We start from the raw sequence: 12,752 nt of genomic DNA on the forward strand, positions 1-12,752 counted from the left end.
CACTTGGGACTGTGTGGGCCTCTGTGTTTTAATTCCAGTCCCCTGGGTTAATTTCCTGGTCATCCGTAATACTTTCTTCTAGGGCCAGATTGCCAGAGAGTCTAGTTTGGGAAGTCAACACCATCATCAAAAAACATTAAGGATCACTGTCCAAGCGAGGGCATTTGAGGGTTCTACAGGGTCAGTGGTATCACCTCAGTCCCTGTCCTTAAGGAGTTTATTATCCAAAAATGCATTCAAACTCTTTGGTTTATGGGAATACAATGATTGAAGAATCCCAATGCTGCCAATATCCAGACATAAATAAGGATTCTTTAAGGATGGACATGTTCTGTAATCTGTGCCGTCAATACGTTAGCCACCAGCCTTGGGTGACTATTGAACTCTTGCAATGTGGTTAGTGTGACTGGAAACTGGGTCTTGAAATTTTATTTCATTTTAATTAACTTATATAGCAACATGTGACTAGTGGCTACCCTATTGGATAGAAAGGGTTTGGAGGACTTCCCCTAATACGTATGTTCTTCCCAATGGGAGAGCGACTGGTAGAAAGTGACTGGTTTTATCAGGTTCTGTGTTATTCTCCACACTTTCCACAATGAGAAAATGCTCAGTAGTAGAAGGGGAAGAAGCACAACTTCTGGGTAGATGAGAAACATGATGGCACAATGCTGACTGAAGGAAGAAATAATTGGATAAAGACACAAGAGTTCAAAAAATAAGGCTGAGCCTTCCTGGCAAGTGTATGTTAAAAATGTTCAGATGAAATTTTGGAAAATATTTGTTACTTAGAGAATTTCTCTTTTAAATGCTGGATGCCTTGCCTGTCACTTGTGAACTGCTTTGCCAAATATAGTCAGGTCTGTGAAAATTTGAATGATTTTGACCAAAGGCCATTTTAAAGTTTCCAGTGTTCAGTGAGTCTAAAGTAATTGTTCAGTATCTCAGTTTAATTGAGTTCACTGAGCATCTGCTGTGTCCTAAAGCACCGTTCTAGGCAGTGGAGATGCAGCACTGATCAGACAGACAGACATTCCAGCCCTCGTGAAGTTTCCATGCTGGTGCATGTGTGTGGAGAGAGGGAGGTTAGAAAGATTCAAAACAGATGGAGTTAAACTAAACTTTATAGTATGGAAAGTTGGTAACTTTTCAAATACAAACTTTTCACATGTAAACCCATCAGATCAAAACCCATTGCTGCGTCAGTCTGCTGATGCCCTAATTTCTCCTTATTTTCCAAGAAGCAGGCAAAACTCCAGAAATTCTATGGTTCATAAATATTACATTCAGACAATAAGACAACTTTTCTTAAATTGTTCTAGAATAATAGCTGACAGTTATATAGTGCTTATTAACTGTTGGGTAGACACCTGTTCTAAGCAGTTTACATCAATTGGTGCATTTAAACCTCACAGCAGCCCTAGGTAGGTGCTACTGTTGTTCGAATTTTCAGGTGAGGAAAGTGAAGCACAGAGAGGGTAAGTAACTTGCCTAAGGTCACGCTAGTAACTGGTGGAGCCATGAGTCACACTCGGGCAGTCTCGTGCTTAACTATAATATCAGACTGAATTTTGAGTGAACTGCTCTTGATTGCAAGCAAAATATCTCCAAGAACATTCTGAGGTGGTTCTAAATGCAATAGGGAGGTCCTTTGGCTCAGGGTCCAACTGAAGGGTTCTACAGACACAGCCCACGCTTTCCACCTTGAGTCACGACAGGAGGGTGCAGTCTTGACCAAGGCAGGCCCCAGAGCTTGTCTACACATCTGATCTCTGTTTATTAGCCTGAAAACCCTTTAGATCACATCACTCTGCTAAAAAGGACATTTGAGTAAAAGCCACTGTAGAAGCTTAGGGCCTGTTTGGGAGGTTGACTTCAAGTTGCAGTAGCTTATGGCAGTTGTCACAGATGGAAATACCATGGAGGGTGGCCAGCAGGTTACTCGGGCAGGGCCTCACAGGACAGAGTCCCTTGGTGGGTCCAGCAGAGCCTGTTTGCGGGGCTGGTAATTTGATTTTGTCAGAGTACACATTTTGTTCAGGCACAGAGGGACCACCTCATGTTAACCAAACTCTGAGTTGTAGTATAAATCACAATATCAAGGCATTCATTTACAAACAAGAGTTATTGTTGCTGAGTGACAAGGATCTGGTGCCTGATAATCAGGTCTCTTCTCAAAGTGTGTGGGAGGCCATTTTAATAATCAGTGGTGGTTAGTGATCACGCAGTCAGAACAAAGGAATATATTTTCCAGGTTAGGGTAAGACTCTGTGACCATCTCTGTTCCACAATAGGGAACAACTCTCCAGGGGCCTGAGCATCCTCATCCCCAGGCCAAGGAGCGGATAAACAAGTAACAGCCATTGTTTAGATAACAGTTGTGATAAGCAAGAGAGAAAAGGACCCTGGGTCAACTAAGTAAAAGATATTACTGCATTGATGGGAAAGCTGAGGATGCAGGCTGGAATGGGCCTAGGGGACCAGGAAGCAGGAATCACAGGAATGGTCTTGCAGCATGGCCAGTCTGGTCTGGACACCCTTGATTCTGTGCCTCTTGCTCAGGTTTCAGATGCCAGGGAGGAGTACCTAATTTGCCAGGCTAAGTCAAGCTGACCTTGGGCTGGAGGAGGCTCAGATCAGAGTCTTCCTAGAGTGCATCCAGAGTTAATTCTTCAAAGGAAGTTAGGAAGTGGAGCTCCATGCTGGGCTGCTCCAAAGCAACAAATGTCCACAGCAAAGTTACTAAAGCTCATGACCAGAGACCATCAAGAACATACCTATAATAAGAAGATGTTGAGTTTACTGAGCAAGGGTGAAGGCGCTCTACAGGAGCCGAGAGGGTCGTGCTAAGAGGGGTTGGGATGGGCTTATTATAACACATGGGCTTTTGCTTGATGATTCCAAGGAGAATTTGAGAAAGAGAGGGTCAGTTCCGGAGTGAGTGTTGTCTAGCAGTGGGTACAATTAATGATTATATATTTCAATAATTTTTCTCTGGGAGGTGGGAAGATTAAAGTGAGGGTAGAGAGTTATTGGTAGAGAAGCAGTCATCACTCACATTTGGCAGAAGAGAGGAATGTTCAGCTATTTTTGCGGTTGCTGAGTATCCTCCTCACTGTCTTATTTCAGACATGATCAGCGTGGCCTTGTCTCTACATTCTGGGAGTCTTGTCTATGTCCATTAGGAACCTTCTAGTCTTGCTGCCATCTTAGGAGATTTTCACTTTCTCAGTTTTCGAAGTTCATCAAAACTGATTAGATTTCCAGGCCCTGATTTCCCTCCTAGTGACTTAGAGAGACTTCCAGCCTTTCAAAGGGATAGCTGCAGCTAGCTAATCACATCCATGGGGACCGATATCACCAACACTCAGATAAAGGGGTGCCTGAGGGATGTCTTGCAGATAGTGACCACAGTGGCTACAATTTTATTAATAATTCTGAGGATTTCTTTAATTTTTATCAACCAATCATTATGCCAAGTAAATGTAGTTTCTTCTGTATCTCTTCTGAAGGAATTTCTGCTTTTCTCATCTAAGAATTGTTGGGGTACTAGAAACTTTTAATGGTTTCCAAGATTGAGTCATTAAGATAAACAAAATAAGTGGAGCACAGACTAGTGTCAAACTGCATCTCCCACCTTTATGACAAATCCCATCCCAAAATTTCCTCTCATGTTGATGGCCCAGATCTTCCTGAAACATTAGGAATTAACTGAGGATGAAAACTTGGGGGATAAATACAGCTAATTTCCTTGTAAATGAGTAGCCTAGCTCACAGTGAAATTTACAAAGGAAACTTTCCCTGTTACCTTTGAATCATTTGATCTCTTGTTATATTACTGCTCCTGTCAGGCTCAGTGTTGTCACTGTTCTTTATACAACTTATAAAACACCGCTGGACAGGCTGCAGAGGGACTTGGCAAACCCCTGAGTTCTTCCACAAGTCACATCTTCTAACACACTCTGATCGTTGTGGAGTGTGCTAATGGCTTCTGTTTCCTGGTGTCTCTCTTCTTTCTGGTGTTTCTCTTCATCTCTCTAGGCTCTTGGTGAATTTGTCCTGGTGGAAAGAGATGTCAAGATTAAAAAGAAAGGAAAGATTTACAGCCTTAATGAGGGCTACGCCAAGTATTTTGACGCTGCCACCACGGAATATGTGCAGAAAAAGAAATTTCCTGAGGTGAGTGAAGAAAGCCTACAGCAATAGCTGGGAAAATGCTTGTCTCAGTGGGTTTCTGTTTTGGAGGTGGCTTTAGGGGCCTTAGGGTTGAAAGAGGTTAGTGCTACTGTTTATGGCTCTGGTCAGTATGAGAATGGTAGACTCTGCCTTTCTTCATAAGCAATCAATATTATTTATAGCTAATCTTTTATATGCTCTAATATGAGGATGTAGGGGAGGAAGACATATCCTCTACCCACTCTAGGTCCTTCTGGCTGGGCTAGGAATTAAAATCACATGAGTCAGAATAACAGGAGAAAATCAAACAAAGCTTTATAACATATGTACATGGGAGAGACTCAGGAAAAACTGGGTAACTTGCCAAAATGGTGGAGGCTATCATCTTAAATACCATCTTCAGCTAAAGACAAAGGAGGATGTTGGGTGTGGGGGGAGTCAGTTATGGGAGATTACCAGAAAAGCACAGTAAACAAGAGTAAGATTATTGTGCAAATTTAAATCCTAGTCTTCTGCATTGATAAGAGTTTCTAGAGATAAGGTCATCCCCCCTTCTTCCTGGTACAGAGAGGGAAATACATTTACAAATGGAGATATCCCTTATAAATGTAAATGTCTCTTACAAAGGATAACTTCTACTTTTAGAAGTTATCTAAAAACCAAAGTTATACTTTGGTTTTCAGAGCTTTGATAAGAATGGGCTTAGCAAGGACCCTCGCAGTCTATCAATACACAGAGTTATCTATCTGGGGACAGGCCTTCTATCCTAAATTTCTTTTAGGCAGTTGGTGGGGGGGGGGGCGTCAAAGTTTCTTTCAGCATCTTTTGTTCTTGAAAATAATCAAGGCAAAGAGATACATTTTGAGGTGGCCAATTCTGATCCCCCACAAGGGCCTTGTGTTTATCTCACGTTTTAGGAAGCTCTTTGGCTCTCAATGTGATCACTGAGTTCTGGACTTCATATGGCTATTAATACAGCCCAAACAATCCATTAAGTATGTCCACCACACAAAGAGAGCTTTTAAGACAGGTAGGGGAGCAGAGTCAAAGAAGTTCCAGATCGAGTGTGTAAAGTCTGGCCTAAATTGGAAGTGGAGCAAAAGCTTATTTACAAGTGGGATCCTCTCTCACTAAATTCTGGGGGACATCATAAGAGAGCCCCTTTTGTATACGGTGGAAAGGCAGTGGGGTGGTGTGCCAGCCTGGCTGCCCTTAAAGCTCCTTGTGAACTCCACGGAAAAAGAGCTCAGGATTCCATGGGACCAGGTGGCACTCAGTCAACAGGATGCTGGGACCTGGCTTTGCTGCCTCAAACTGCAGTTTCAAGAGCTTTCTTCTTTCTTTGTTTGCTTTTTATGCAAAATTCTCAGAAGTGCAGTTTCCTGTACCTTTTCTTTGTAGGGTAGTATTTTGCCATAGTGAACAAATTGGTCAGATGTCTTGAGGGCAAAAGTAACACGATATGAATTGTGAGGTTGATAAAATCAAAATTATTTACAAATTCCCAGTCTTGGAAATGGTTTCATAGTGGTTCCAATTCTAAGCTAAAAGTCCCTCCTTTAGAACCCATAAAGGAAGATATTTATTTTACCACTAAAAACCAAAACTCCTATGCAAAAAACATACCATAAATCTTTTTAAAGGAGAAGTTGCAAACTGAGAAAAAAGTAATCACCACATATATGATTGACGACAGGAGAGCAGTCTGACTTCACGAGGACCCCTTATAAATCATGACACAAGGATGAGCACCAAACAGAAAACCAGGCAGAGGGTGTGACCATGCATGTCATGGGAGGAATGTCAGTGTCCAGTCAGCACATGGGAAGATGCTAATAAAAAGGAAATGCAAATTAAAATGCAATATCTTTTCTACATAGGAGGTTGGCAGAGATTTAAAAGATAAATAGTGCTCAGGGGTGTGGGAAAATAAATACTCCGATAAATTGTTAATGAAAATATAAATGTCACAACCTTTTGGAGAGCAATCTGGCAATGTGATTTCAAATATTAAATATCCCAAACTTTTGACTCAGCCGTTTATCCTAAGTTCCTGCAGGAATTTATCCTAAGGAACTGATAGGTCAAATTAAAAAAAGGTAAACGTACAAGGGTATGTTATTGCAGCATTGTTTATAACAACAACAAAAGAAACTATTGAAGTATCCATCAGTCAGGGCTGGTTAATATATTATGGGGTGTCCACAATATTCCAGTGAAATATTTTGCTAGACATCTATTCATCCATTAGAAGGGTAAATCCTCTTTTATATTGGTAGTGTGAAACATATCCACAAAATATTAAGTGAAAGAAATGGCTTACAGAACTAAATGTAATCTCATATATATATGTGTATGTATTTATACACCTGAATATACATAGTATGTATAAATGTATAAAATCTCTTCAAAGAATGTGCCATCTTGTTAATAGTGGTTTCTGGGGCCAGCCTCGTGGCTTAGCGGTTCAGTGCGCGCGCTCCGCTACTGGCGGCCCGGGTTTGGATCCCAGGCGCGCACCAACGCACCGCTTCTCCAGCCATGCTGAGGCCGCGTCCCACATACGGCAACTAGAAGGATGTGCAACTATGACATACAACTATCTACTGGGGCTTTGGGGGAAAAAAGGAGGAGGATTGGCAATAGATGTTAGCTCAGAGCCGGTCTTCCTCAGCAAAAAGAGGAGGATTAGCATGGATGTTAGCTCAGGGCTGATCTTCCTCACACACACACATAAAAAAATAGTGGTTTCTGGAAGTTGAGATTATAGAGTTCTTCCTTTTTCTCTATATTGTGTGAATATGTGCAATGATCACATGTTATTGAAAAATAGATCATTCCAATTCTCTTTATAGAAATTATTACAAAACCATTGTCATTTGAAGAGGCAATCGAAGAGTATGCAACCAAAAAATTTAAGAGAAAAAAGTATATCAGGTAGTTGATTAATAGAATTACTATATTCTTTTCCTGGATTTTATGATGTTTAATATAGTATTAATCAGCTTTTTAAAATTTGTAATATACAACATATGTCTTCTTCTATTTTAAATAAATATTCACTTTTGCACCTAAAAAAAGGAAAATAGATCATTCCATTTTGAAAACGAAATGAGCACTATTCATCTTTTAAATCTTTGCCAATCCTTCTCCTTTCTCTCTTTATCTCCTCCTCTTCTCCTATTTCCTGGCAGCACTGATTCCCCAGGGGGTTGGGGTAAGGGCAGCCCCTCCTCACTCAGTATTACCCAGAGAGATTTTTCCAGCCGTGTGCACATCCCATCACCCCAACAGGAAGAGTCAGAGATTTAGGTTCTAGTCTCTTCTGTCAACTGGGCAGGTGACAATGTGCAAGTCGCTTGACCTCTTTGTAAAATTGGAATCCCTAGAAGATATTTAAGATCCTTCCCAGTTCCATTTTAACTTTATCTCCTTCCAAGTACAACTCTCTATTCTTTTAAAAAATTTTCTCTCTTATGTCCTTTCCCATAGCCCAGCTTAGATATTTTGACTAAGGCTAGAAAAAGGACACTAGTGTTATAAGATAAAGCTCCTCTTTCCAGTTTTACAAAGCCAAGCAAATACCTTAAGAGGACCTACAGAATTTCCCAAGAGATGCCCTACAAGTAAGAAAAGTCTATTAGGCCAGTGTTTTTCAAAAACTTTTGACTGTGACCATTAATAAGAAATGCGTTTTACATCTAATTCAGAAGACACGTGCACAAGCACGCATACACACATGCACACACACAACTGAAACGAGTTCAACTGCCTTACTAGTTAGTCTACTGCACTCTAATATATGTTTTCATTCTTTCCTATTCTGTTCTGTTCCATTCCATTTGTTAGATTCCCTTTCATTTGCACAAACATGCTAGTAATGACCCATTAAATGGATTTTATGACCCATTAATGGATTTCCGTTCACAGTTTGAAAAAGTGCTGCGGTAGGCAGCTTCTTAGACGTTTCACTGGGTCTTAAAATTAATCTACAGATTCAGAATGGAGCCGCTAAAATAAAAATAAAATAATGAGAAATATATACATTAGATATAGAATAAGTTAACTTTACTCAGATAGCCCATTAGATTGGCTTACTTCTTCTTGTAACCAGTATGTTGAACAAGTAAGACTTGTGTATTATAATGTAAAAAGTAGGAGTTTTTTTTATCTCCTCCTCACTCTTCAAAATTTGTTCAGTGGGGTAGTCCCTCTTCTGCTCATAGATGCACATTTAGAGAGTTCCCATGACTCTTGGTCACTCTTAGAAAATAGAAAGTCTGGTCATCACTTACATCATAAAAATGTTAGACTATTAAGCCCAATATGTTAATCAACATTTCAATATTGATTTAAAGATGAGACCCTACCTCTGTCCTTAGCCTGAGAGGAATTGTTTGGTCTCTAGGAGGTTTTGGTTTTGCTTGCTTGCTTTTACATAAAATCCCTTAGAAGTTCTGTAAATTGAAGATTAGGGTTTAGTTGGATCTGGCCTCTAAAAGCTTAGTCTAACGTGTAACATATCAGGAGACCAGTGTGAATTCTTGGTAATTTCCTCAGTCAATGCCCAGGAGTCCTGGGAGGGATTTTCTTCGTGATGTAAAGGCAATAATTATTTTGACTGAAGTGGTGTGTGGTGTTGGGAGTGCTTGATTCTGTCTGATAAGACAAACAGAGATACAATGAAACATAAAGTCAGATTCCAGAAGCTCCACCTATGGATATAGAAAGAAATTTTGACTTTGGACAAATGGGGATATCCTCAACAGAGTGGTGGGCACCCTCCTGGGCTGTGGTAGAGGAAGGATGGAGGGAGGGAAGAGGGGACTTCAACCGGGAAGCACAGTTTGGGACTGAGCAGCTGATGCCCAGAAGACAAGGAACCTGAAGGAAATAGACATCAGGCATGTGGGCTCTAGAGGCAGATTGCCCAATTCAAATCCTGATCCTGATACTGTAGCTCTGTAAAGTCATAATCGACATCAGCACTATTCAAAAGAACTTTCTGACAGGAGAGAAATGTTCTGTATCTGTGCTGTCCAATATGGTAGCCACTGGTCACATGTGGCTGTTGAAGGCTTGAAATGTGGCTAGTCTGACTGAGGAAACAAAATCTTCATTTTTCTTGATTTAAATTTAAATAGCCAAAGGAGGCTAGTGGCTACCATATTGGACAGCATAGGTCTAGAAGAAAGGGTATAAAAAGGTTAGCTGTCTGGCCCTGACCATTCTAGTTGTCGACCTAAGGACTGTTACCTTGGGTAGATCCATTCTGCTTAGGTAAGAGCAGGCAGTAACTGAGGGCCCAGGATGCAGGGGGTACAAGGACCAGGTGCCCCAGTGGGAGTGGGGAGGAGGAGTGAGTGACAGTAAAGAGATGGTAACTGGGCTAGTCCTTCTAGAGTGTGAGCTCTTCTCAAAAATGAGAAAATGTTTGACAGAAGAAGAATGCATTCCCTTGTCAGTGGTTATTCTCACTGCAAAAGTGAGAGGTCATTTTGTTAGCAGGAAAAGAACTCTGGAAATAACTTTGGAAAAGAAAAATGAGAGTGTAGAGGCTCAGAGCGTGGCCTGTGAGATCACTCTGCCTCCCTTCAAATTCTGGCTGTAGGACTGTAGGACTCAGCGAATATCTTCATTCTCTGCACTTCCATCTCCTTAACTATCATCCCCACTTGGGGATGATGGCAGTTTCTAATTCAAAGGGTTGTTGTAAGCATGGATTGAAAAAAAAATCCGTGAAAAACACTCAACACTTAGCACAAGGCTCAACATATTTTATCTGTCATTATGACTCTACAAAGGACCGACTTTCAGACAGATTATCTGCTTGGGGAGAACAATGGGAGTGAAGTCATTTAATATACTTAAAGGCTTCTCCTGGGGCAGTTATTAGCACTGAATAGGATCCAGGTTTAACACCAGTTCATTTCCTTTCCTTCTATGGGCAGGGATTAAATGCCTGGGATGAAGCCTTTGCTGCATGCTGTTTGGACTTGGTTGTAGTTAGAGGCACAAAAAGTGGAGAAAATGCACGTTCTCTCTTTAAAAGGGAGTCCCAGTCAAGCCTCGTGTGATTGCAAGTGGAAAAGGTTGTAGCAGTGCAACTGAGGCACTGAAGGTTGAGAATAAAATAATAGATGACTTTTAAAAGAGACCGCATCCCAAAGCATTTCCGGACAGGAGAGGGGACCTTGACACCAAGAGGCTGGAGGTATGCCATCTGACCTGGAACAGGGTATGTGTATGTCTGCGTGTGTGTATACATGTGTATGTGTGTGTATATGCGTGTGTGTGCTCACTTGCGTGTGTATTTTGGGAGGGGAGCAGGGTGATGGTCTAGCAGAGTGGTGTTGCCCATTTCCAGGTGTCTATAGTCAGATGTTCTCAGTGAGGGAAACTTCCAGGAAACTGTGAGAGCCTCAGCTCTGGGAATCTGACACACCCAGAGGGCACCAAGCAAGATTATATCAGTGCCAGTGAAGGAGACCTTTCCTGTCTCTCCCTCCCTTCCCAGCTCCAACCCTGAGAGGCCTGTGGCTGCCTCCAGGGGAACGGGGGAGGAGGACTCTTACTAGGCTGGGAAGTTCATAACGAGTCCCCTACCCACTGCCCTTTGTAACCTGAAGCAATTCTGAGCTGGGGGTGGGAGAAGTTTTAACTGTAAATGAAATTTGGAGGTTTGATGATTAATTTGGACTAGATATTTTAAGTTTTTAAAAGTAAGGTTTTTAATTGTGAAATAATCGTAGATTACAGAAAAGTTGCAAAGATAGGACGGAGAGTTTCCGTATACTGTTCCTCCAGCTTCTCGCGTTGTTAACATCTTAGATTACTTTGGTAGATTTGTCAAAACCAAGAAACTGACATTGGTATATTACTAATAACTAACCTTCAGATTTTATTTGGATTTCACCAGCTTTTCAAATATACCCTCTTTCGGTTTCAAGACTGAATCTGGTACTACCTGGTATTTTGTTGTCAGGTCTCTCCAGTTTCCTCTGGGCTGCGACAGTTTCTCATTCTTTCCTTATTTTTCATGACCTTGACAGTCTTGAGACATACTGGCTAGGTGTCTTGCAGAATGTCCCCCAGTCTGGGCTTGGGGATTTTTCTCTCATGATTAGGTTGGTTTATGGGGACGTTTAAATTTTTGAACTAACATTGTCTTTGGACTTTGTTGGAAAGATATTGGGGTATTGCAGGAACCCAAGGGCAGGAACTCAAAACTACTCTCTCCTTATTGCCTCTGTCTCTCTGTCTCTCTGTCTGTCTCCATCTGTCTCTTCTTTCTGCCCTTTCTTTCTCTGCAGATCCGCTTTCCCTGTTGAGCACAGAGCCAAATATGACTGGCCTAAGGACCCCCAAATTGCATCTCCTCAGTTTGAGGAGCCAGCTAATACTGACGGCCACACTGAGCATCCTCAGCAGAGGGAGTCAATCCAATAGGTCCATCAATCCAATAGGCAGGATCCCTCCCTTAGTCCAGTCAGCTAGAACCAGGGGTAGAGTCCCATACCACAAAGATGGCACCCAGAGATTCCACTTGGGACAGGAGTAGAAGTTCTCATAAAAAAATGATATAGCTGGGCAGACCCCCCGGCCCCCCCACCAAGTCTAATATACTTAAAAGTTAACGTAATAAAAATATTCACCATTAATCGAACCCTGTCCTTATTTTGTATCAGGTCCTATGCTAAGCGGTTTATACACATTAGCTCATTTAGTTTTCACAAAAATCCTGTGAGATATTATTAGTCCCATTTTAATAATAACAAAACCAAGTGACAGAGAATTCAGCAATTTGTTCAAGGTCCTAGCCCTGGTGAACAGCACATACTGGCTCAATATCCAGGTCTGTGTTTTTAATTACTGCTAATGAGTTGATACTTAACAGAACTGGCTAACGTGATGAAAACTGGTTCATGTAAGTAGAAAGATTAAGGGAATTGTCTCAGAAGAAACTGGACCGGAGAAATTCCTTGAGGGATCAGTCAGATTCGGATGGGAAGAGAGAAGGAGAGGAAATACTGTGAGAGAATAGTGATTGGTTTTCATACTTTGGGTCGTTCTTCAGTGTTGGAGGTGACCCCGAAATGCAGACCACAGCCAGTTGTAAAATTCAAAGAATTTATAATGTTGGGAATTATTAGTGATGGTGTCTTTTTAAAAGTACATTACTATTACAAATTTTTACTTATATTTAGAAAATATTGCTAGCAGAAAAACTACACAAGTGTATTAGTTATCTATTGTTGCGTTAATAAACTACCCCCAAATTAGGAGGTTTAAACAACAAATAGCTATTGTCTCACGGTTTCCATGGGTAAGGAATTCGGAAGCAGTGTGGCTGGGTGGTTCTGGCTCAGGTCTCTCTCGTGAGCTTGCGTTCCAGACGTTGGCTGGGACTGCAGGCATCCCAAGGCTTGATTAAGACTGGAGGATTTGCTTCCAGGCTCATTCACGTGGCTGTTAGAAGGTAACTTGTTTCTTACTTGCTGTTGGCTGGAGGCCTTAGTTCCTCACCATGTGGGCCTCTCCTTAGGACATGGCAGCTGGCTTCCTCCAGAGCGAGT

At 41.5% G+C, this 12,752-nt stretch overlaps 1 protein-coding gene across 2 annotated transcripts in view; it reads left to right on the top strand.

The window, feature by feature from the left end:
* The window catches only part of FBP2 (fructose-bisphosphatase 2), a 52,254-nt gene that overhangs the window by 21,486 nt on the left and 18,016 nt on the right, over window positions 1-12,752 (top strand). Inside the window, exon 5 of one of the 2 annotated variants that reach the window (XM_058565478.1) lies at window positions 4,042-4,179. The exons of the other annotated variant lie outside the window; for it this stretch is intronic. Coding sequence (XP_058421461.1) covers window positions 4,042-4,179 — 138 coding nt within the window. The remainder of the gene's footprint in view (window positions 1-4,041; window positions 4,180-12,752) is intronic. 2 annotated transcript variants of the gene reach the window in all.

Source organism: Diceros bicornis, chromosome 22, assembly GCF_020826845.1.
Source record: "Diceros bicornis minor isolate mBicDic1 chromosome 22, mDicBic1.mat.cur, whole genome shotgun sequence".
NCBI classification, from domain to species: Eukaryota; Metazoa; Chordata; class Mammalia; order Perissodactyla; family Rhinocerotidae; genus Diceros; species Diceros bicornis.